This window comes from Hylobates moloch, unplaced genomic scaffold (assembly GCF_009828535.3).
Source record: "Hylobates moloch isolate HMO894 unplaced genomic scaffold, HMol_V3 SCAFFOLD_8, whole genome shotgun sequence".
In the NCBI taxonomy this organism is placed as follows: Eukaryota; Metazoa; Chordata; class Mammalia; order Primates; family Hylobatidae; genus Hylobates; species Hylobates moloch.
In genome coordinates this window covers 55,330,085-55,356,070 of record NW_026652283.1, presented here as the reverse complement: position 1 = coordinate 55,356,070, position 25,986 = coordinate 55,330,085, and the positions used below count along the sequence as shown (strand labels likewise).

Sequence of the window (25,986 nt, the reverse complement as noted above, 5' to 3'; positions counted from 1 at the left end):
TTAATATACTTTTGAAACTGTGACCACCAGCACTGCTGCCTTACAGATAGATCCTACCCTCCTGCCCCCAGAAAGCAGGAGAGTAAAGGGAAGTATTAGTTGATGCCATGGTGGTATGTGATTTTACCTAGATTTTCCCCCAGGACCGTGGTCTTCACCCTGCATGCTCCCAGTAGCATGTGTCCCAAAGTGTAGCACTACATGACAGCCCTGGGTAGCTGCTGTTTTAATAGCAAGGAGCAGCACCAGCCCTCAGCCCTGCTACCTCCTCTCTGAACTTTACCATGACTAAACTTTACCATGCTTTTCTCAGGGTCAATTTTAAAAACCCCTAAGGTAGTAAAGCTCCTTTTGGCTTTGGAGGTATTCCCTATGTGTTATTTTCTTTTTAATTTTACAGGCATAGGTAAAGACTGTTTCCTGCGTTGTTTTCTGAAAACTATAGACTTCATGTTAGAAAGGTTCTAGAATGATGTACTGAGCTGCTGAAGCTAAGATTAGGGTATCTCTTCTAACCTAATCCTTATGAGACTGATAATGTTTTGAGAAAATGATTTTATAAAAAAAATTTTAGATAGTCCTACTTTCCTTTAGTTAGACTGCCTATTTTTTTTTCCTCTTTTTTTTCCCCCTTGGTTTTTGTGTGTGTGTATTCACCAATGCTTGGTTTCCAAATATTGTTTCTAAAGCATTTTTTTTTCAGGGACTCTAAAATGAAAGCAATCTCCGTATTGGGCAGCCCTCCTGGAGTAACTTTGAGCTGGAATGGGTCTAGGAGCCTGTGTTCTCTGTTTGTTCTCATGTGTTATGTTGATGGCATTCCCTTTTCGGCCACATCTCCCTCCCCATATTCAAGTAACTCCTTGGTCTGAGCTTTTTGGCTGCTTTTTTCCCCTCTTGCTGTTGCATCCTCACCTTGTTGGTGACTCTACACTGCCACCATGTATTGTTTTAATTTTGAGCACAATGTGAATTCTTTCCAAATGTGACTGATATGCCCTCTTTTGGGGCTAAGAACCCATAGATCACATGCTCTTCTCCTCTGTGAAATGAAACCTCTGGTGCTTCTTTCTTTGCCACCTAATTTCCATGTTTCAATTTTGACCTAAAGCACTTAGTATAATAAGGCAGCTTGATACCTCTGTTGCATAGTCTGAAGTAACACATGGTATCACTTTTACATGACAGTCTAATGTCCTAAGAGATTGTTAATAAAAAGTCCTGCTATGCTGAAAGAAAAAGAGAGAGAGAGAGACAAAAATAAACACAGACCCATTGGGCTCAGGGGAAGCTGAACCTGACCAGTGTGCAGAAAGAGGCAGAGACGTTCCATTTGTCTGGGAAGCACCATGCATACGACTGTTTGAGAGAAAGCACTGGACTAGTCATTCAGTAAAGAAAGCATGTTACCTCCTGCCTGTAGCCTGAATAAAGCCGTGATTGGTGTGTTGTAGGAAAAACGGATCGTGTCCCTGGATTCGGCCAACACCAGACTGATGAGCGCGCTGACCCAAGTGAAGGAGCGGTACAGCATGCAGGTCCGCAATGGCATCTCCCCCACCAACCCCACCAAGCTTTCCATCACGGAAAATGGTGAATTCAAAAACAGCAGCTGCTGACGGGCTTTGTGAATAGACAGACTGTGGAAGGAGACAGAAGGAAATTGACCCACTCTCCTATCCCCAGACCTTTACCTAGCCCCTCCAGGTTTACAGAATGTTGCTACTTCACAATGGCAATGTGGTGAGAAACTCTTGAATAAAGAAAGGAACCTTGTCTTTCAGGGCATAAGGCGGCGACTTCCAAGGTCAATGCTTTTCCCCCACATCTCTATGTACATAAGGAACTTAGTTCTGGGCCATGTACAGAAAATATCACTGTAATATACCAAAAGGAAGTTAATAATGTAGATTACCTTTTTGATTATTGCTATTTTATTATTGTTTTCCTCTTGTTGATAGCACTGCAGTTGTTAGAGGAAGTAAAGTAGAAACTGTTGTGTGAGCGAGACATGAGCCTGTAGGTTCAGTAGGTAGAGACCAAGCATCTATCTGATAGAAGCACATGGAGTGCAATAGGACATTGTGAGAAGGAATTTTTCAGGGATTCATCTACTAGTTTAGAAACCCCACTCTGGCCCCCTTGTCCTTTCAGAAAACATGCAAATACCAAGATCCATACAAAACAATAATTTATTCCACTGATCAACCAAGACTGGTTCTGGCTGGACAGCTAATCTGATTTGGGGATTCATTGTTTCAGAGGACACAGACAAAAGCTGTTGCATCAAAACTGGACTTTAGGAGTAATTTCTATTGAACTCCTGTCAATATGTTTATTTCCTCTGTCTACAGCAGATGGGAATCTTCTCTTTTAGATAGGGGCTTTTTTTTTTAACCCCAATTGTAATAAAGAGTGTTCTTTTTCCTCTTTAGAGTTTACAAAACTATAAATAATTGTGTCTCCACATACCATCTTCATCTTCACACATTCACTGCACTTTCTTCCCCATAGTGGGAACTGTCATCACCAACAGGGTTTACTCTCCCCTGGAGAGGTTATTTAAATAGCTGTCCATAAGCCATCCAGATCAACACCCTTTCTTCCATACAGAAAAGGGCTAACCATACCATAGCTGGAATCTCTGAATATTTCCTATTAAAATTTTTTTCTATGTGTTAAGTTATAATTTTTGTTTGGGATAAAGACTTTATCCATTGTACTAGCAAATCTATGAGGGGTAATTTTATCTCCATCTTTAACTTTTAAAGTACTTGTTCACCTTATCCCCTCAGTAAAGAAAGGAAATCCAAATTTGAAGCATCACTCTCTTAAAAGAAAAAAGAAAAAGAAAAAAATTGAAAGTGTCAGGATGGCACATTCCAATTATTATTCCCATGCTGGTAGATCTGACAATAATGACCCAATTTCAACACTTGTCATCCATAGCCTTATTATTATAGAACAGAAAAAGTCATGGAAACAAATTCATTTTCTTTTTTCCAGAGGTGTGCAATGTCATCTTGAATGCAACCTTGATTACCAGAAGTATGGAAGGTTACATGTTAAACAGACATTATATATACAAATATATATATACATATATATTCACACATATGTACATATAACTGCACAAATAGGAAAAGTTCATGCCTTCTATGCTGTTCGGATATAACGTTAAAAGGGTCTCGAACCTCTTTAAGCACGATCTAAGTAGTTGTTTTATATTGAGAAAGCAACAATGTTTCTCGAATAAGTTGATGTTGATTTTAAATTATAAGCTTTAAAGAATTTTTTTTCTAGAAAAAGGGGATGGAAAAAATAGGACCTGAGGGAGCCATATGCATCAAGTGAGTGTTTCTCCATAATGGAATATTTATAAGAGAACATGTATAGTGCCCTCTTTTGAGTGATGCCAACAGACACCAAGCCCTCCTTTTCACCAAGTCCCAGGCTTGCATTCCAACCTCTTGAGCTCTGCCCTCTCTCAGGTGGATCTTTGTGTTGGACCTTACGTTTCAGCAACCTCACCTTGGCCACATAACCCACAACCTTTTAAAACAGTTTCTTTCATAGCAATCCCTGTTTCTGCCAGACAGAGATCTAAAATGGGAGTTTCTCATTGTGTTTATCTGATCTGCACACTTTATATCCAGCTATTTTGGCACTTTTATGTTTTCTTCACCTTTGGTGAAGGTGCAAATTCTTACACCTTCTCTCCAAGCGGAGGGTACACTGTGGTCAAAATCACTTATTTTATTAGGAAAAAGAGGTAACTGTTCGTAAGTGTAGTGCCCTTTGTTGAAGGAGGAGGGATGTAAGCATAGATTTGTTCTTGTTTCTGGCTATTCTCAGCTCAAGCCATGTTTAATTCATTCTTTGTAAAAGCCTTCAATTGTGCCACAGAAAACCCGGTAAGAGAATTGTCAGTTTCATTGGCCTTAAGTATATAATGTGGGTGATGTCTTGCCATTGAGGTTTGGAAGCTCTTAGTGCTGATTATGGATTACAGAGGGCTGATAAAATTACTTATATTGGGAATTGAGAGAAGCCCAAAAAAATCAAATGTGCTTTTGATGGATAAAATGTATCTTATTAGCATTATGGGAGCTCCTTAGAGGGCTGTCTTCACTGGAAGATTTAATGCCCAAAACATTTGGACAGATTATGCAGCCTTCTACTACCGGGTTATCTCAAATGAAGAAGAAATAGTAAAAAATAATAATAATAGAGCATTACAAGTAAGCTAAAAGTTCAGAGTTGCTGATAGATGTTAAATGTTAGGTTGTCCTGTGAGCCTACTCCTGTCCAAACATTTTTCTCAGTATTTCTTTAGAGAATGCTGCAATCTGTAGAACTTACTCTGAAGGATTTTTTAAGAAGAGAAGCCACCAACAGGTGATAATTTTTATGGAGATGTTTTTTAATTGGCTTTCCCTCAGTTCAAGTAGGTAAATAACTTTGCTGGGAAGAGGTACATGGCTGAAGAGAGGCAAATAGATTAAGATAGCAATGTCTTGCACTTCCTGTTTCCCTCAAAACAACACCACATTGTGGGGCGCAGGATAGATCAGGGTTGAATGGAATTTGGAATTCAGGTGAAGTGCTTGTAAAGTGCATGTCTAGCTGACAACAGACTTGACCATTAATGAGGACAGTGTTGGTAGGAGTCAGAAAAGAGCTTTATATTCCCCTTTTATATTACTGAAGCAATAAGCAATCTGAGCTGAAGCAGCAAAAAGAGTCACATTTCCATCAGGTCATCATATTCCCTGAGTCTCTGCAATAAAAGCCATGTCAGAGGGGAGATTATAACTAGGTAACTATAACAAGCACTTGAGCACTTACCATGTTCCAAGCACTACCACCAAGGTACTGTCTGGGTTTATGGCAGTCTAACAGTAAGAAAAATGTGGTAAAATGAGGTAATCCTGCTGCTATAGCTTTTTGCTTTTTTTCATATAGTATCAAGTTGGTCAGAATTAGCTTTCTCTGACTGGTCTGCTTCTGTGTTTCTCTGTGGTGGTGTTAAGACTATGAAAGAAAAAGAAAGATTACCTAAGACTGCTACAAGCCTTAACTATATGCCCTTAAGAATGAGCTTGACTTTGGAAGTAAAGCTTTTCAGATCTTAGTCTACCCAGGGCCTTTGTTGATGGGTCTGTGGTTCTGTAGACCCCTGGCTTTCACTGTGTTCTCAGAGGTACACCAGATTGAGAGTAGAGTTCTTCTTTGGAAGTCCCAGAGCAAAATAACTGCCATCAAGTGAGTTTGCATTCATATTTGTTTCCCCTTCCATAGAGGGTTAGTTTTAGTTACCTCTAGCTTGGAGTTCCTGAGAAGGCTGGTTATAGGACTGAGCATGGGAAAGGAACCCTCTTCAGGATTACCTCAGTCCCATCAGTCTACCCCATTGTGACATTGAGCCCGACACACGCTTGACACCAGACTAGACTTGTCACAGGGCCAAACCCAACAGCCACATGCCATAGCTTCACTGCATTTTCAGCTACACCTTTGGAGGCCACCTTCTCCTATCAACTGTGGAAAGCCAAAAGGGCTCCCTTCTCCATTCTCCTTACCTTTTTCAAGTCTAATAGTGAAATCTCCTGCTTACCCCAGCAGTAAATAGTTGCCTTCCTACCCCTTACCTGGGGGCCGATAATTTGAGATACTTTGTTTTTTCAATACGTCAGTTGAAGGATTTAGTTTCTTAAAAGCAAGAAATGTTGGAGTGTTGGATTTTTAAATAGAATCTCTTTTCATGTTTGAATGATTGTTATTAGTTCTAGAAGCATTCTCGTTGTCATGACCCAATTATGTATACTCTTGGGTTTAGGAAGGACAAAAGTGATGAAATTTCCATGAGGTAGAATAAATATCTTAGGCGGAGTGAAAGAACCTGAGGAAGAGACATGACCCATAAGGGAATGAATGCATAAGCAGTCTTCTCAGTAGCCCAGAGTTTCCAGGAAACAGGAATATTTATATCCCTTGCCCACTCTTAAAATACATAGATACATAAAAAGGCAGTCTCTGTAGACAACACATGCACACACCCACACAAAACACAGTTCCTGGGGCTTCCTTTTTCTGAATGTTAATCCATTTTATCGAGCAGTGATTCCCAAACTGAGATTTTCAGATTTTATGCTCTCGTTTGTTAGATTTTATAACAGTCATTCTATCATCCTAAAAAATGTACTATATGTGTTATATGTATATATAAGTTAAAGCAACTTGAAATTGACTTGGTTTGGCATTGTCTCAAGAACCCTAGATATCATTATTGATACCATGGGGAATCATAGAAATAAAGTTGAATATCACTGATCTGAGAGTAGGATCCAGAAATAAGTAGTTTCAGTTCCTGATCAGTTAAGCCTCAAGTGTTTGGGTAACCAACACAGCAAGACTTGGGAAATGCAGTGAGCACCCGAGGAAAGGAAAGTGGTAGTCTTTGCCTGCATTTCAGCATGCATTTCATTTCCTACTCAGTTGCTATCTTCCACTTAAATACCCTCGTTTGACCCTAGGAAGTTTTTTGTTTTTTTTTTAGTTTGAGACTTAAAACCAGATTTATTTGTTGTTGTAGAGAGATTTCCACAGAAGTTGTGTTTTAGGGACCTCCATCATCTTTGTGGGGGTACAGATATTTATGTGTAAATATCATTTTATGTGATTTCCAAATTTTCGAGGGAAACATTTCAATTCCCAGTTCAACAAAAGGTTAAATACTAATTGACTCAATGACCACCTTCAGAAAAGTTAAATAGTAAATTAGGTTAAATTTTGACTGGTGCTTAGACATTTCCTAGTTATATTAACTTAAGCAGACAGCAGCACATTAACCTGAGTTACACCTGTGAGGAAATGACCTTCTAAATTCGATTTTGTTTTTCATCTCCAGGGCCTTAATAAGAGTGTGTTAACACACGACTATTTTACAATGATAGCTCTAAATAATTTATTTTTTATTTCAAGAAAGAGAAATACACCTTAGAAAAACAAAACCCAAGATTTTATTTTATTTTTAAAGCCATATTTTTGTGCTAGTAGCATTTAGATTATTCCATATGTGAGATCCATATCAGCATTTCATTACCTGGGTTTGTTCTAAAGAAGATTTATTTTTGTTCTGTGAATAATTTTTGACAGTTCTTGTACATGTACAGATATAGATACGTTTGAGGTCTTTTATTGATATTCCTACAAAGAATACAAATAAACTTTAACTTTAAACATTTCAGACTAAAGTTGCTACTATATTTGACATATTGCTGTCTTCTAGCATGCACCTGGGTGACTAGGACACTTGGAGAGAAACAAGAAAGGAAATGTATGCCGGAATATTATTCTAAAAATATATTTTAACATTAAGAACAGTCTGTCTCAGAATTTCCCAACTTCCATGTAATAAGATTTCAATTTAGGAAAAATAACTACATTAGCATGTATTGTGATAAAACTGTTACTTTTGAATTCTGCAGAATTTGAAATCTCTTTAATAACTTGTGACAGGTAAAGTTTCCTCTGGTTTATTAGGAAATGTAGCCCCACTTAGCTTCCTAGACCACTACCATCCTCTTGTAATTTTCCAGTTAGATTAATGGGGTTTGTTTTCAGGATTTTTGATGTTTGATTCAGGTTTTTTATTTTAATTTCTTAATAGAAGTTCATTTGTCATTCCCAACATGATTGTTCCCAAATACACCCATCTTCTCCTGCATCCCTGTTTCATTCTGTAAAATCCAGGGATGCAGGTTTCATGTGTAGTCTTATTTTGTGTTAGTTGTAGGTCTGTGCTTTTTGGCACATGTCGAGTTCTTCCTAATCTTGTTCTACTAGGGATTAAAAAATTAAAATTTACTCAAAATCCAGAGAAGATTGCATGAAACAGAAACTGCATATCCAAGAATTGTGCTATTTTTTGTTCACTTCGAAGCTGACCCATTTCAGTCTAAATTGTTCGTGACCTAATGTAAGCTTTAAGGCTTCCTGGATCTGAAACATCAAAAGGAGAGAAAGTGTTGATGTGGTCTTTTTACCTCATGGTCCTCTTAGTCCTAAACTATCCATCCATATACGCTTTATGCATATCCATACCCTGAATTGTTTTTAGCCTCCCTCCAGCTGTCTGAGTTTTTTTTTATTAGCGTTTTACCAGTAGGAAAATACATAAATTAATTGTTAGCAAAAAAAAAATTTTATGACAACACTAAAACAGATGACTAAATCAGTGGTTTTCAATCCTGATTGTTCATCAGAATCACTGGAGAGTTGTTTAAAAAAAAAAAAGAAAGAAAGAAAGAAAAAACAGAGGAGTACCTCCTGAGCTCTACCATTGAACAATTAAATAGAATCTCTCTAAGGATTGGGCCTGGCCAGGCTTTTTTTTTTTTTCTTTTTAACCTTGCCAGGGGATTCCGAAGAACCAGGGGATAAGAAACACTAGTCCAAATCAAGCTGTGAGCACTGCATGTTTTCTGTCCCCAATCCTGAAACTGGGGTAAGTTGGTTACAGGTGTTTCCTTACCTTCTATTTGGAATTTAAAATTCTACTAAAACTGACAATATATACTCAGCCTTCCCCCACATACACCTTGTCCCCACCAATCTGTCCTTTAAGTCTGTGAGGTAGAAATTCTCTCCATTAACATGGTCATCCCATTTATGGAATAGATACATTCTGACAAAGCTGACCAGAAGATGGAATTCCCTATTTCGACCTCAGTTTCCCCACTGGCTTCAATTTAAAGCAGAAGGTAGATGGCTTCTGGTTTGGAGTCAGAAGCTTCAATGAGTACACCCCTCGAGGAGTGCTGAAGGGCCCAGGCCAGAATCAAATATGCTACATTTGACTTTAAAGACTAAACAACAGGCCGGGCGCGGTGGCTCACACCTGTAGTCCCAGCACTTTGAGAGGCCAAGGCAGGTGGATCACGAGGTCAGGAGATCAAGACCATCCTGGCTAACATGGTGAAACCCTGTCTCTACTAAAAATACAAAAAATTAGCCAGGCATGGTGGCGGGTGCCTGTAGTCCCAGCTACTCAGGAGGCTGAGGCAGGAGCATGGGGTGAACTCGGGAGGCAGAGCTTGCAGTGAGCCGAGATCGCGCCACTGCACTCCAGCCCGGGCGACAGAGCGAGACTCCGTCTCAAAAAAAAAGTAAACAACATAGAGAACTCAAAGTTCCTTTGTCTACCTCCACCACCCCCCACCAAAAAAAAGGCCCTTAACTACATTTGACTTTAAGCAATAAACATAAGAGAACTCAGAATTCCTTTGTCTCTCCCCACCCAAACAAAAAAACGGTTCTTAACTTTTCTTGACCTAATATTCAGCACTGAAGTCTTATTACTTGAAACTTATCAGATGCTAAATTATACCATTCGTACTTGTTGTTCTTTCAATAGCAAAATGTACTGAAAGCTCTCCAGTCCCCCCTCCACTCCTGGCAAGCATGCAGTCACGTGCTCATGTGAATTTTCCAAAATCATGAGCATTTTGTAAGATTCAGTTGGTTCTATGAAATTACAATAAAGAGTATTGTATATTTTATTATAATTTGTAAATTGTGTGCTATACATTCTTTATATCAGTAAAATTTATAATAAACACATATACATTATATACTCTCACACACATATTACTGGTCTTTCTAGAAACTTGATTTTGTGAAATTCTAGAATGAATTGCCAGGGTGATATTTGTTTGGCCTATGAATAAATTGCAATGAACTAACAGGTAAATGCCAATGTTTCCTTGTCTGTAAAATTAAGATTGTGGCTAAATGGTCTATAGGGTACTCTCTAGCACTGACATTCTGTGGTTATTATCTGATATAATTGAGAAATGTGTCCTTAGACTATGTTCAAAAATCAGCTTGAAGCTTTTCTCTCAGTATTTAGGAATAATTCTTCCTCTTCACAGTCTCCCATGGCACAGTAGTTTTTAAGAACCAAAAAAAAGTCTGAAACAAATGTATATTCAGAACACTACGGTGATAATGTTGATAATAATAATAGCCGGCCAGGCATAGTGGCTCACGCTTATAATCCCAGCCCTTTGGGAGGCTGAGGCAAGAGGATTGCTTGAGCCCAAGAGTTGGAGGTTGCAGTGAGCTATAATCGCACCATTGCACTCCAGCCAAGGTGGACAAAGCAAGACCCTGACTCAAAAATAATAGCTAATATTTATTGAGCACCAACTATGTGTCAGATTATTTGCTAAGCACTTTATATGGAATATATCATTTAATCATAACACCAACCATGTGAGTTAGGCATTATTATTATCATTCCTATTTCATGAGGAAACTGAGGCTCAGAAAGACTAAGTTACTTGCCCAAAGCTACACAATGGATAAGGGCGAAACTAAGACCCAAACTCAGATCCCTCTGACTGCTGTCTTGACAAAAAAAAAAAAAAAAAAAAAAAGCTTCGGAAAGACATTGGGGAGGGTAAGAAAAGATCCAAAAAGATCGTGCCACATAACCAACTTGTCACCATGGGCCAAAGTGATGGCAGTGGGACAAGATGAGGTCATATTCCACAGGTTTTCCACCTTAATATATTGGTTTTTATAAGATTGTCTTGCAATGTCCAATCATCTGACTGATGAGAATTAGAAGAGTGGGCAGAAGTCTCACCTGTCTCAGAAATTGGTCTTTCATCTCTTCTGGGTCCATCAGAGTTGAGATGGTAAAGTCTGCTTTCAGGATTCCAAAAGGGTGCCCTGAAAAAGAAAGTGCTACCTGTTCGGAGGGATATTATCCTATTTCCATTTCAAGTTCTTAGCAGTCAGGAGAACCCGGTGGACACCATAGATGCTACATGTTGATTTGGGATTTCAAAAAGAAAGAAGAAACTGCTGAGCAGAAGAACGCTCAGCCACAATTAGGATCAACCAATTAGTGGCTGAAAACAGAGTCCCATGCTTTGGGTAATGCGGGCTTTTCCACAGCCTGGCTACCCATCAGGCAATTATTTTCTTTTTTGTTTCTTCTGTATTTTTCTCCTTACTTTTAATCCAGTAAGAAGATACCCCACACCATGCTGGAAACACTCATCTCTCCTTGAGCTCCCCAACACAGAAAATTCTAAAGAAGTTCCCTGACTTTTTAAATAAATCCAGCCTTTGCCCATGAGCCATCCATAATCATTACAGGAACTACAATCTCATAATAAGACTATATTTGCATTGCATTTTATTGTTTCTGAAGTTTATAATTATCTTATTGGGTGCTCACAACAACCCTGTGATATAGGCAGGGTAGTTTTTACCACATCACCTTCGCAGAAGAGAAATAGAAATTCATAAACTTGTCCCCTAAATTTTCATAATAGTCATGGAGCATAAACTAGAATCCACCTCTTTATTCCTATCCCTATTCCCAACATTTCATGCTGTCATTCACGAAAAGGTCTCAAGGGCCCTGTGCCAAGGAGTGACTGTCCAGATTTAACTGCTCCACTGGTAAGAGTAGGAACTTGGTAGACAGAAGCAGTTACCTGATTTTTGCGCTACTGTTTTTTCTTTAGATTCTGAACTCAGATGTTGGGCCTCCGTGGCAGCAGCTGTATCTCTTCTATCAGTGCCACTCCCTACACTGGTCACAGCTACAGGAGGGGAAAATAAAAGATTTATTGCAAATACAACCAGGAGTAAGGTAGGCTGATATTGGTGACTGCCCCTGAGCTAAAAGACAGGCAAGGACAGCCACTGCTAGGCACACAGTTGCTGCAGAAGCCAGCGATGTGGGAAGCTCAATCCCTGACTCACTCCCACAGGCTCTTGTAACCCAGCACTTGAGTGGCTACACCATCATCTTTCAGAAAGCCCCCCTGGCAGCAGGACCTGTGGGGCTTGGGCAATGTTAGGAGGTTTTTCCTCATCAAATTTTTTTTTTGTTCAGTAGCCTGTGCTCCAAAGGGCCTAATGTCCTTATATTGTCTGCCAGCTACACAAAGCCCCCACCATGGCACCCAGGGACCCTCAACATCGCCATCTCCATCCCAAATCAAGTTCAGGCTCTCCCCCAGCACTCCCTCTCTTCCTGTATGGCTGGCCATGCCCAGAGGCACTCCAGCCAGAGACCCTGGTGTCCTCAGCGGCTCCCTTGCTCCATCTCACCTGCTCTCATGTTCAGTCACCAAAGTCCTGTCAGTGCCTTGCAGATGTCTTTTTATTTTTTCAAATATGGAAATAATCCTTTTATTTGGAATATATTATTGTAAAATATGTAAGCAAATTTATCCCCTCCCCAACCCAGGGACACCCATGATTAACACTTTGCTGTAGAAGGTGCTTCACACTCTCAAATTTGTTAATTTGAATGTGTAAAGATCTCTCTTGTTCGCTTTAAAGGCTGCATAGTAGTATTTCACTGAATGTACCATAACTTACTTAACCAATCTGCTTTCAGTGGACATTACGTTGTTTCCACCTTTTCACTGTAATAAACAATGCCGCAACAAACAACCCTGTGTGTGGAGGGTGCATATAGATGTGTGTACCTCATATTACTATTTCCTTAATGAATTTCCAAGGGTAGAATTTCTGTACGAAAGATTATGCATATGTTAAAACTGATGCAAATTCTGATACCAGAGTGGTAGCCCCAGTGGGCATACCTATTGTGCCAAGATCACTGTTTTTCCCACATTCTCAGCATTATTACCTTTCAAATCTTTGCCACACTGGTAAGTACAAAAATACATTTTAAAACTGCATCTTTTGGCTAGGTGTGATGGCTCACACCTGTAATCTCAACACTGGGAGGGTGAGGCAGGAGGATCACTTGAGGCCAGGAGTTCAAGGCCGGCTGTGCAACATGACGAGATCCTGTCTTTAAAAAAAAAAAAATTAGCCAGGCGTGGTGGTGTATACATATAGTTCTAGCTACTTGGGAGGCTGAGGTGGGAGGATCGCTCGAACCCAGGAGTTCAAGGCTGCAGTGAGCTATGATCATACCACTGCTCTCCAGCCTGGGCAACAGGCGAGACCTTGTCTCTGAAAACAAAAACAAAACAAAAAGCAAAAAAAGTAAGCATCTTTATAAACTTTGCGTTTGTGTGATTCGGTGAACAAAGCTGAGCATTTTTTAAAATTTATTTGTATTGGTACTTCAGTTAACGTCACTTGTGAACAATGTAAAATCAATTCCCTGTCATGTCCCTTCCCACTCCAGTGCTCCAGAACAGGCCTCGGTTCCACCCACCCAGACTGTGCAATATTCTTTCCCCACACACACGTTTCCTGTCTCTCCTTTTCTGATTGGCCGCCCCTTCAAAGGCCTCTTTCCCCACCCAAAGCATCATAAATTTCTTTAATAAAGTGGTAAACGTGTAAAATTCAGAAACACAGAAGAGGAGGAAACATCTGTATTTTCATCCCCTGAATATAGTCACTGTTAACATTGTCACACATCTCCTTCCAGACTTGATTCCTAAGCCTTGCTATTTCCTTTCAGCCTTGTTGTGACTGTATTATGTACATAACATTGATAATGCTTTTTTCATTTAGCACCCTAATACAAGCATTGTCCTACATCATCCTAACCACCTTGCTTCTGGAAACTACAAATCTGAGCATTTTGCTCACCTGCTGTAAACCTCTGATGGCTCCATTGGCTGGGGGATCAAGTCCTTCAGATTTTGCTCCCAGTGTACTCCTTTCTCCTCATCCCCTGCCACTCCCTTCCCCACTATGTGGCCTACACCAGTCGCATCAAACTGCTTGTCATTCCCAAGCAAACCATACAGTTTGACATCTGTCTTTACCCATGCTGTTGCTTCTGCCAGGAAGAACTTGCTATACTTTTCTGCCAGATGAAATCCTCCGTTGTTACACCTTCTATCCCATTACCACCTTCCAGGCAGAAGGAAATGAATTGCTTTCCTGCCACAGCGCTTGGTTCACACTTCTGGTGCAGCACTTTCCAAACCGTCCTGACTGTCTCCATTAGTTCCTATGAGACCATGTGCTTCTAAAAACAGGAAACAGCCCTGCTCATCTTGGTATCCACAGTTCAATGCCTCCTTCAAAACAAGTACTCAGGAAATTATTGTCAAATTAAATCATCTACCAATGTGCACTATCCTAGTCCCCAGAGAGATACAAAGAAGTACAGAACAGCACCTGCCCTGTGAGATTCCGCAATCTCAATAATTCATAATTGTAATTATTTATAATTAATAAAATGAGAATGAGGCCAGCCCCATCTATTAAGGTAAGGAGAGAGGTGGGAGAAGGAATGAGTCACTAAACATTTCACTAGAGAACTGAGATTAAAATGGTAATAACTACCATTTATTGAGTGTCTGCCAGATGCCAGGCACTGAGAGATGAGAAAAATAAGGTTCAGAGAAGTTAGGAAACTTGCATAAGGCCACACAGTAGGTACTGGAGCCAATATTCCAACTGTTGACTGTCAGACTCTTGCTTTTAGAACCAAAATGGATTATTTCTCTCCCAGATCACCCCACTTCACCTCCATTTCCATCCTAAATTACCCAGAGAGGACGAGACAGTGAGCTGGCTCCGGCCAGACAGGACCCCTGTAGGATGCGCTGGAGTGCAGCCGTGGTGGGGGGGAGACTGTGGCCCCAGCACACAACGCCCCCGCACCACACCCACCTCTCATCCTCAACTCCCTGGCCTGCACCCTACGCATGGAAGCCAGGCCTGGTCGCCCCAAGAGAGGAACTCCCCGAGATGCTTGGGCCTGCCAGGGGTGGAGGTTCTAATTTCCAGCGACGCAGACAGGCACCTGTTTGGGGCCCTGGCCAGCTCCCAGCTGCTTCCAGGCGGGTGTTTTGGCTCAGGGCTGCAGAGTCAGGGGGTGCAGTTGTCCTTTGGGGCACAGCTGGGCTCCCTGAGCCAAATGAGTCTCAGATGCTTTCTTTGGTCCCCAGAGAGCTCCCTGGAGCCTGGGAGCCGAGGCCCCGGCTAGATGTGGCAGACCCAGGGGGTGCTGCTATCCTGGGAGTAGCTGGGGCATCGCGGGTGGCATCGAGTGTGGGGCTCGAAGCGGAGGCCAGAAGAGTCGCAGCTACTTCCTGGGGGACAGAGAGGCTCCCCCGAGAGGCCGCAGCAGGGCTGGGGGGCTGGGACGCCGAGGGCGCGGGGTGGGAAGACGTACTCTGGGCAGTGACTGGGGGCATCCTGGGTCCTTCCCCGGGAACCAAGGTGCCCCCTGGGGCCGCGAGGTTGGCCGGAGGGCCGGGTGTTACCGCCCCTTGGGGCTGGAGGGCCGCTGGGCCCGCGGAGGTGGAAGCGCGCGAGTAGGGGGTGCGGAGGCCGGGCTCGCGGGGCTCCGGGCTGCCCCTCTGAGTGAGCTGCGCCGCTGAAGCCGGGCCCTGCGAGGCGCCCACCGGGCCGGTGCTGGTCCCTAGGGCCAGAGAGAAGACTTCTGTGGGGTCCGCTGCGCCCGGGACCCCTCCCAAAGCCGAGGGCGCCGAGGAGTGGCGTCGGGCGGTGGCTCCCCGGGCCTGTGCCTCTTCCACGCCTGGCCTTGCCCACCCAGTGCAGACAGGGGCGAGCAGGGAGGGCCTCCTGAACCCAATAGCGCGGCCCAGGTGGCCAGTGAGCCTGGGGCAGCCAGGCAGGTGCCAGGATAGACCTTAGATGAGAAGACAGGCTGTCACCCAGCTTCTGACCCAAATCTGACCACGGCTACCAGCCTGGGCTCTGTCGCCTTCAGGGTGAGGTCCCTTAGAGACTCACAGAGGGCCCGGCCGGCAGGATCTGGGCTCCCACACTCTCCAGTGCTGACTGTCCCCACCCCACCTGCAGCTCTTTCCATCTGCACTCCTCACCGAGCCGCGCACCCCCACTCCACTTTGCAAGCTAAATCCTTCTCATCCTTCCAATAGTTACAAAGTCACCTCCTCTGGGAAATCCCGTGGACAATTATAGGGGGGATGCTCCCCTTCTCAGCATCCCTACCACGCCTGTGACTACACCAAGCACCAGCCTCTTCCCAACTAGCTGTGAGCGCCTTCAGAACAAGCCTTCCCTTTTCACTGTGTCCCCAAAATCTTGCCTGGTGGCTGTGCCTGGGCTAGCACAAGACTCCATCCACACTTTCTAATGAGTGAATGAATGAGGCTCTGCTCGACCTTGATCAAGTGCCCTCACTTTTCTGTGTCCTCAAAAAAAGACAATAATCCCTTTGTGTGATATAGGAATCTGTAAGGAGGCCAGGAAAACCGTGATTTTGCCCTCAATTACTCTAGTTAGCCTCAGAACTCTTGGGAAGTAAAATGAGGTAACAGCTGTGAAGAGGTTTCAGAAATTTTAAAATGCTATAGGAATGCTGTCACTGTCCTTCCCAGCCACCTCCCCATACATAATGCCAACAGCTCATCATCCCTCATCCTCTCCCTGAAGAGGAGCCTGCAATTCCGAGGGACTTTGCGGTGCTTCCCTCTGGATGCTGAGCCTCAGGACCTCTCTGATGATTCTTCCTCAGGAGCACTGCTCAGGTGTCTTCCCTTCCACCTCCCCCAGGGCCTCATCCTTTCACCTGAGAGACCGTACAACCTCTCCTGGGTCTCCTGGCCCTGGAGCTGCAAGTTCAGTGGCCCAATTCCAGGAGAAGGGAGTTTGATGTGGCCCAGTCCTCCTTCCCCAACCCTGGCTGGACCAGCAGGGTGGGGAGCAGAGGGAAACTCCCCTCTGCATAAGTGGCCCTTGACTGCCACCCCCTTAGCTCACCCCTTTTCTAGGCATTCACTGGCCCTTCTAGGAGGGTCTTATGGGGCCTGCAAGCTACCTTGCCACTTCCCCAGACCCTGAAGACCCAGATCCAGCCAAGGGCAGGCTCAAAGCACCTCTGCCTGGCCTGGGAGTTGTTGTTTCCTCTGTCATTTCTGTGGGGGAAGTGTGGAAGACTGGAGGCAACTCTGCTGACGCCCGGTGTCCAGTGGAGGGGTCTGCAAGAAAACAGAGTGAGTGTGAGGGCAGGATCTGCAACACCCAGCAGGTGAGTGGCCACCCCAGGCTCTGATGGCCCCGCATTTGGTTGCCCATCATGGTAGCCAAACTCAGGAGGGCGCAGTTGTTGCACATCTACCGTGTGCCAATCCCTGCAGGAGACACATTCACCATCTCCAATCCTCACAGCAAGCAGCTCCTCAGGGAGGAAGAGCATCTTTGTGGATAAGGATCATGCGTCTCATCAAATCCAAAACACAAAAAGAAACAGCCAAGGACAAGCAAATCCACAGAAACAGAAAATAGGTTTGTGGTTGCTGGTGGGGAGGAGAGGGAGTGACTGCTACCGGGTAAGGGGTTTCTTTGGGGTGGGGGGGGGGTGATGAAAATGTCCTAAAATCAGATTCGTGATGACAGTTGGACAACCTTGTGAATATACTAAAAGCCACTGCATTGTACCCTTTAAAAAGGTAAATTTTGGCTGGGTGCGGTGGCTCATGCCCGTAATTCCAGCACCTTGGGAGGCCAAGGCGGGTGGATCACTTGAGGTCAGGAGTTCAAGACCAGCCTGGTCAACATGACAAAACCCCGTCTCTACTAAAAATACAAAAATTAGCCAGGCGTGGTGGCAGGCACCTATAATCCCAGCTACTTGGGAGGCTGAAGCATGAGAATTGCTTGAACCCGGGAGGTGGAGGTTGCAGTGAGCTGAGATAGGACCACTGAACTCCAGCCTGGGCGACAGAGTGAGACTCTGTCTCAAAAATTAATTAATTAATTAATTTAATTAAATAAAAAATAAGGTAAATTTTAAGATGGGAATTATATCTCAACAAAACTCACAAAAAAGAGAGAGTGGTGGGGAAGGAGGAAGGGAGGAAGGAGAGAAGGAAAAGGCAAGGCCCATCACACAGGATGTGGGCACCAGGCAGGTTTGGGATCCCATACATTCACAGGGACAGAAAAATGACAATGGCTGCCGTCCACCGGGGGCCCACTCTGTGCCAGGGTTTCTACTCTGCCCCTTACATTCACTTTCTCATTCAGCCCTCAAAGCCATCCTATGAGGTGCGTGCCACCAATTCATTTTGTTCAATATATTTCAGAGATGAGGAGAAGGAGGCTCCGAGATGCTGCCCACCTTATTTCTGTAAAGTCTGATTCCAAAGCCCAGACTCTTAACTTCACTGTCCAATAACGCATTGCTCTTGCTAATTGCCAGTGCCCTAAGGCTGGATGGAGTCCGTTCCATTATTTAAAGATCCCCAGAATTAAAATAACACAACTTCCTCACAAGTTTATAGTGTAAGGATCTCAGGAGCCTGCTCCAGAACTCAGTTACCCCTCAGAGTCTGGAAGTGCTTCCTTGGGTCTATCCTCAATGTCATCTGCGGCCAAGTAAACCCATTTCCCATCTCGTGCTATCCTCAATGGGCCAAGGGCCAGCAAGAGCAGACTCTCACTCACCATAGAAGCAGATGAAGGGCAGCGGGGAAGAGCAGTTCACTGAGTACACTTTTGGGGAGTAGGTCAGATAGATGCCGAGAGCTGCGCACAGTCCTCTCACCATCATCGGCACCTGCAGCCAGGAGGGGATGCTGGCCCCTAGGTCACTGGACCAGCTCAGAGATCCAGAGTTTGCATTGAGGTAGAGGCCAATCCAGGCTTCAGTCTCACTCATGATGGATCTCAAGGCCTCCTTGCCTGTCTCATCCGTCACCATCTGCAGGTCGGCCAGGTCTGTGTGGTGGCTGCGGCAGTACAGCAGGGCCGAGGACCATGTCATCACTTGGTCAAATCGCATGAAGGTCTGGCCACTGATCTGGACCACAGCTGGGGTCAAAGAATGTGGAGATCACAGGCCTGAGGGCCTGGATTTCTGACAGCCCAGCCTTCATCACCTTTGGGGATAGAATTCTGGTCTGACATGGGCCCTTGTCCCTGGTCCTTGAGTGTTAAGTTTGATCAAAACAACAATTTTATAGGTAAACCAAATACCAGGATGGAAGAATGGATGAGATAATATAGCAGCAGGTGGGGGAAACATTAGGGAAAGCAGACGTTAAGAGTTCTTGTAGCTATATGGCCTCACAAGTTCAGTTTAAGTCTTAATTTCTTCATCTATACAATGGGGTGGTAATAGTACCTAAGGTCAGGATTACATGAAATCATATATGCAAATGGTTTAGCACAGTGATATATTAATAGTAAGCACTTGGCAAGATGGTAGTGACCATTTTGGGGGAGATTATGAGGAAGACAGAACAATCTTGGCTTGGGGCTACCCTCGAGTGTGATTTCTAGGGGCTGTGCCTGCCCCCACTGGCTCCCAGGCAAATCCAGGGCTGAGCAGAATAGATGAAATGTGTGATCTTCCTAGGCTCACTGTGCCTGGAGAGCCAGGGAGAAGAGGCCAGCCTGGAGGGATGGGCGTGGTGGACAGGAGGCAGAGCAGGCTCAGTGGCCTTGCTTTCTGGGGAGCCCAGAGACTGAGATGCCGTCCTCCCACAGCCACCACTGCCAGTCCCTGCCCGAGGCTGGACTGGGCCAGGTCCTGAGGTAGGACAGGCCCAGCCTGCCCTGCCCCTCCCCGGGACTGTCCCATCTTGCAGCACATAAGCCCACACATCTGAGATTCCAGACAATGGACGATTGCAAATGATGTGAGTGGCTGGGACTCGACCTGAGGCATTGATTCCGGAGGCCCGGAAGACGAAACACTACTGTTTGCCGAGTCAGGAGTCACATGCTCAGATTCAAATGGAGCCTCCCAAACTTGGACATGAGCCTTTCACCTAAGCCCATCAAGATTTGCCTCCAATTTCCCTAACATTTTCCCTATCTAAACTGATTTTTTTAAGTTACTCTAGATTAAACCCCTAGTATGTACCAGCCCTGAGCTATGCATGTGGCCTGTGTCATCTTTGAAAACCCCACTACCATCCTGAGAAGTTGGTGTCATTAACCTCAGTTCACAGATAAGGAAAAGGAGGCTCAGGGAGGCGACAACCTGCCCGAACTCAGGCCAGACTAGAGATTCGAACATGGGAAGCCCACGCCATCTTCACTCTACAAGTCTGTACCCCATACCATGCAGAAAACCCACTCTGCAGAGCAGATTGAGTGAGTGTATTGCCTCTGTCATAGAACTTCTCCATATCAGATAGGAAGAAACTTTTTAAAAGATACCAAGGCAGTAATATCAGAGGGGACTATTTCCGAGAAGCCGCCCCCACCCCTAGATGGATGAGCAGGTACTTGGGCTGTGAAGAGGAACCACCCTGTCCCCAACCCCAGAGTGAGAGCTGGGCTGCAGCCAAGGGCCCATCCACTCTCTGATTCCAGTCTGTGATTGGAGACCTTGAGCCAGTCACCCTCCCCTCTGGGCCCATCAGAATAATAAAGACAATGGCCGGCTCGGTGGCTCATACCTGTAATCCTAGCACTTTGGGAGGCCCAGGCAGGCGGATCGCTAGAGCCCAGGAGTTCAAGACCAGCCTGAGCAGCATGGCAAAACCCCATCTCTACTAAAAATACAAAAAATTAGCTGGGCATGGTGGCATGTGCCTGTAGTACCAGCTACTCAGGAGGCTGAGGCAGGAGGATCAGCCACCAGGAATGTCGGGTGAGCTGTGAGTGTGCCACTGCACTCCAGCCTGGAAGACAGAGTGAGACCATCCATGTCTTTAAAAAATAAAAAATAAAAATAAAGACATTGATCCTCTCCATGCGGTTCAGCCAGGGGGCAGCAAAGCCTGGAAATCCCTCCCGGACAGCCAGGCAGAAAACAGGGGAACAGAGGGGACCCAGGGGTGGAGATCCTGCTGGCTGGTCCTGGTGGAGAGGTCCAAGGCAAAACAAGCCAGATTCCCAGAAAAGGGAATGGGGAGCAGGTGTGTACCTGGCTTTGGAGAGGTGGTCAGGCTGAGAGAGGGCTTTGTGGAGATGAGGTACCCGACGTCAGGGTCTGTAAAACAGAAACAGACCACAAGTTCTGGGGAGGCCCGGGATCCTCTGCAGGCAGCTCCTGTCCAGTTACAGCCGGGAAAACCTAGCTCGGGGGCAGACAGGCTGGTCCATCCTTTTACATGTCCATTCAATCCATTCAATAAATACTGGGCACCTATTATGTCGCAGATGCTATTCTACGCCCTGGGAAAAATGGCAGAAATAAGACAAGCGGAGTCCTTGCTCTTGAAGAGAATATGAGAAGGAGCAAATCTTGTAGAGAGGCGGGAGGAGCTGCCCAAGCACAGCCACGACAAAGGTTCTGCAGTGAGAAGGAGCCAAAGGAAGTCATGTGGCTGGGGCAGGAGTAGGAGACGAGGCCAAAGAGGGGAGGCGAGGCCTGATGGCTAAAGGAGGACAGGATTCTAAGTGCTGCCAGGGCCTGTTGCTTCTGTTGTTTACAGGGAAGTGACCTGATTTACCTTTTTAAAAGCTCACTCTGTTTAGAGAACAGACTTTAGGGGTCAAGGGCAGACCCAGAGGAGAGACAGCGCTGACTTGACCCCGCGTGCTAGCAGCAGAGGTGCAGAGCTGGAGAGAGGTGAGGGGTCAGGACCCGTCTTGGTGGAGCGCGGGGACAGTGTGGGGAGCAGGAGACAACCCCATACGCACACCCCTCCCTTTGCAGGCCTCCTGGTCCCGGGCACACTTACCACCCCTGGGAATCTCCTTACTCCCTTGGGAACCCAGCATTTAAATCTAGGCAGCCACCACCTACTACTTCTCAAGGTCCCGGGGCAGGCATGTTGGGCACACATGAGGTTGGTCCTCCATAACCCTATTTGAGAGGTGAGGATGGCACAGAGTTGTATTGAGTCTTGGCTGACAGAGGGAGAAGCAGGAAGTGACACTCTTACCAGGCAAGTGCTGTGCACGCCACAACCAGCCCATGTATGATCTTCCCAACAGCAACAAGACAGGAGTCAGAGGCACCGGCAGCCAGGACAGAGAGGGACCCGGTGGAGCACAAGGAGGGGGCTGCTGTTCTCCAACAGCTGGAGCCTTGTGCGTGGTGTACCGATGGTGGATTTCCCGCAAACATGCCCGAGGAGTTGGCTCCCGCTACCCACTTAGCGGGAAGCAGGGGATCTCCCAGAGGGCGGCCGCTACCCGCCTGCCCAGCTCTGAGACCCTAACCGTCCACCTGTGCTTCATGAGAAGGAGACAGTGAATTCTGCTCTTGCTTCTGCATAGGTACACATGCATCCCCCCAACCCCAGCCTGTCTTTCCCTCTTGGCTCCCTTTCTTTTTCTCCTTCCCCCAAATCCTTAATTGGAAAGAAAGGAAATTTCCAGATTTTATTTTTATTCTATCCTGACTTACACCCAATTTTTTAATGAGGTCTTCGAATAGGGGTCCAGAGGAACTAGAAATAGAGGTCACAGAGAGAAAGTGACGTGTCAAAAAGAGTAAAGTCCTGACCAGTTATCCTCTGAAAGGGCGCTTCTCTCTCTGTCTCTCCCCGCCCCATCATTTGCTATTGAAAAGCAACACTGGGCCAGGCCCAATGGCTCGTGCCTATAATCCCAGCACTTTGGGAGACTTGAGGCAGGAGGATCACTTGAAGGCAAGAATTTGAGACCAGCCGAGGAAACATAGAGAGACCCTGTCTCTATTAAGGTTGGTTTTTTGTTTGTTTTGTTTTGTTTTTTTTTAATTAGCCAGGTGTGGTGGCGTGCACCTGTAGTCCCAGCTGCTCAGGAGGCTGAGGCAGGAGAATCACTTGAGCCCAGGAGTTGGAGGTTACAGTGAGCAATGATCACACCACTGCACTCCAGCCTGGGCAACAGAGCGAGGTCCCTGGGGGAAAGACCAAGCCTGAAATATGAATGCGAACACACCATAGTAGCAGAGGAAGGGCTTCTGGTCTGTGCAGGAGGCAGCCCCTATGTTGGGTAATTTCAGCCAAGTGTACAGCATGGCACAGAAGCCCACCCCAAATTCGGGTAGCTTCTGGCCCCACTCCAGGGCTGTGACTGTGGAGCCGCTGGACCATCTCAGGCCAGAAGTGCTTGCGTCGAAGAAGAGGCCAATCCAAGCCGGGGTGCTGGTCATGAGGGAGTAGAGCTTCCACAGGCTACTTGGCTGCAGGTCAGCGAGGTCTGTGTAGTGCAGCCGGCAGTGCTGCTGGGCGTCGTACCAGCTCAGCGCCTCCTTCACCAGAACCAAGTCCCTCTCACTGCTCACCAGCTGCAGGACTGGAGCAGGAGAGGCTGTCACAGCACAGCTGTCCCCACCCCAGCCCCTAGTCCTCAAAGAGCTTTCAGCCACACCCCGGTGGGCCTCCCCAGCCTCTTACTGCCCACTCTGCGCTTTGCCGCTGGCCCACCAGTCATATCCAGCTCTCCCTCCCAGCCTTGCCACAAGCTGTTCTCTTGTTCTTGAAGAGCCGGCCACCTCCTCCAGCTCCCTCAACCCACGATTCCTGTTCTCCCATTTCCTCATCTCCCCAGTCCCTTTGCCCAGCTAACTCCTCACCCTTCTGCCCCATCCTTTCCGCAGAAAAGGTGAGGTGCCTTTCCTACTTGCTGCAGTGCAACTTTGTTAGTGCTTGATGACAATAGACAATGCTTGCTGAGTGCCCGCCATGTGCCATCGGCTCAAGGAATTCTTCCAGCTGCCTAAGGTATCACTCTGACTGTTTTACAAATGAAGGAACCAAGTCACAGAGAGTTAAAGAGGCACAGCCAAGGCCACCCAGTGAAAAGGAATACAGCCCAGACTCAAGTACCCTGGGCAGGCTCCCAGCTCCAGGCCCATATCCATGGCAGGGCACTGCCCCTCCATCAGGGGCTCATAACCGGAGCTGCACCTTGGAGTCACCTAGGAAGCTTTTCAAATACACCAATTTCCAGGCCCACCCTAGAGCAAAGATCTGCTGCTGGGACCAGCATCAGGATTTTTTAAAAGCTTTCGGGGAAGAGACCTTTTTGCTTGTCTGTCTGCACCACCTGGTATAGGCAACTTAGGAGCAAAGAATGAGCCTCATTCATCATTATATTCCCAGGGCCCAGCACAATGCCAGCCACATCACAAGGGCTCAGTATATTGAAAAGGAAGGAAGAGAAGGGAAGGAAAGAAGAAAAGAAGGAAGGAAGGAGGGAGGGAGGGAGGGAGGGAGGAAGGAAGGAAGCAAGGAAAGAGAAGGAGGAACTAATGAGCAAATCGAATGTCTCCTAGGAGGCCACCCCAAGCCCCAAGATCTGTGTTCCTTCCTTCCTTGACTACACCCTCTTGGTCCCAGTAAATGCGGTTGGTCCAGGGCTGCTCTGTCTGCCCAGGCCCTGCCTGTGGAGGGAGGCAGAGAGGAATGAAGGGCTTGGTGTTGGGACCTTGGGGGTCTGGGCCACAAGGAACCCTTCAAGCTAGATGCCCCTGGAGAGGAGAATGAGACTGGAGAGCTGGGCACAGGCCCTGGCAGGGAAGCCAGGGGCCAGGGCTGAGGAGGAGAACAAGCTCCCCTGCCAAGGAGAACAAGCTCCTCACACCCACCATAGGGGAGGATGCTTCCTGTCACTGAGAAAAGCATTCTACTTATTTTTTTTAATGACTGGCTGTGGCCTGCATAATTGATTTTAGGATGGTGTCCACCCCTGGCCCCCCAGCTCTGTGCAGGGCGCCCCTCCTGCCGGCCTCTCCAGCCCCACCCTGGAGCTTCTAGTCAGTTCCATGGCCTTGAACTTAGCCCTTCTCTGCTTGCCTGCCAACACCTGGGCCCAAGACCCCTCTACCCTTGGCAGTCCCCACACGCCCCCACTCTGCAGCCAGAGGGTCTAAGACCTGACCACCCACCGCCATGTGGGTCGCAACCATGGGGCCCTGTGCCCTCCCCTCCCACCCGCATCAGCAGCCACCACCCTCCAAGCCAGGGCTTTTCCTGGCTTTCTTGGCGGCTCCTTCACCCCCTCAGGCTCACCCACGGCTCCCTTTCTCCGAGAACCCTTGCCGCCCCCACCCCTGGTCCACAGACCCCCACAACGCCCATCCCTGTCCACACCCCGGTGATGTCCTTCCCTGCATTGCACATGCTTCTGAAGTGACCTGCGTGGCCGTCTCCTTGAGGAATGTCTTAGCCCTGCTAGAATGGAAGCTGCTGGAGCCGCACTGTTTCTGACTGCTGCCTTCTGGACGCTGGCTGAGTACTGTCTGGTTAGGGGCGATGAGGGCGAAGCTCCCTTCCCACCCCTGTTCTGAGGGTTGAAAAGCATTCGTTTCTTTCCACCTTGCCTCCCTCCAACCTGGAAATCTGGGAACTTCAGGGGTGCGCCCCCTTCCCTCAGCCTCCAGCCTGGAGAAGCATGGAGCCACGCACCCTCCTCCAGGCCGGGGGGCCTCACCTGCTGCGCAGAAGGAGAGCAGCAGCGCCCGGGACAGCATGGCTGGGCACTGGCTGGGTGCTGGCTGGGTGCTGGCTGGGCACGGGACAAGCCCCCGGAGCTGGTGGGGACTGTGGCAGAGGCTGCGTCTGACCTTCTGGCCTTTTATTCCTTGCTGTTTACTCTCTTCCTCTTTGCTACCCAAACTGCTGGATTTTACTAAACAAATACTTACCCAGTGTCTGTTGCTGCCAGCAGGGCGTGAGGTTCTGGAGATGCAGCCTGGAGGATGTGGAAGAGATCCCTGTGTGGGGGCTCAGAAAACAGTGTCCCAAAATGAAGGCCCCAGAAGCACAAGTTTTTCTCTGACCTTCTCCTGCCTTCCCGTCTCTCAGCCCCACTCTCCCCAAGGCCGGCCATAGGAACTAGAACCCCTTTTCGCCAAAGCCAGCCATAAAACCTAAAAATATTACTCTAACTTGCCCTTGCCTTGCTGTGTAGAAACTGGCTCTAAAGAAATGATCCGAAGGGATCATCGTTTGACTGTAGGTCATGAAACCCCCATTCCAGAGAGGGCCCTGCTCCATGCCCAGAAGGAAGGACTTCATGCTCAGAGGGGCCAAGAAGAATCCAGACCCACAGGCCTGGCTGGGTTTCCCCATTCAGTCTATTCACATTAGATCAGACCCTTTTGTCCAATCATATTTCTACACAGCT

General features: G+C 46.5%; 2 protein-coding genes across 3 annotated transcripts in view; one reads left to right on the top strand and one right to left on the bottom strand.

Moving 5' to 3' along the window:
• The window catches only part of RASAL2 (RAS protein activator like 2), a 228,412-nt gene extending 218,843 nt beyond the window's left edge, over window positions 1-9,569 (top strand). For both annotated transcript variants that reach the window (XM_032160902.2, XM_032160899.2), the window contains one exon: window positions 1,455-9,569. In XM_032160902.2, the coding sequence (XP_032016793.1) occupies window positions 1,455-1,619 (165 nt within the window). In that variant the 3' untranslated portion in view covers window positions 1,620-9,569. The remainder of the gene's footprint in view (window positions 1-1,454) is intronic.
• Window positions 7,629-25,355, bottom strand: CLEC20A (C-type lectin domain containing 20A). The gene is made up of 8 exons (XM_058442722.1): window positions 25,291-25,355; window positions 22,795-23,151; window positions 20,846-20,911; window positions 18,412-18,777; window positions 16,842-16,943; window positions 11,517-11,624; window positions 10,655-10,740; window positions 7,629-8,004 (listed from the first exon to the last, which is right to left on the bottom strand). Exons 1-8 carry the CDS (start codon window positions 25,328-25,330, stop codon window positions 7,924-7,926), a joined length of 1,206 nt encoding a protein of 401 aa, XP_058298705.1. The 5' UTR covers window positions 25,331-25,355; the 3' UTR covers window positions 7,629-7,923.
• Between the last annotated feature and the right edge of the window lie 631 nt (window positions 25,356-25,986).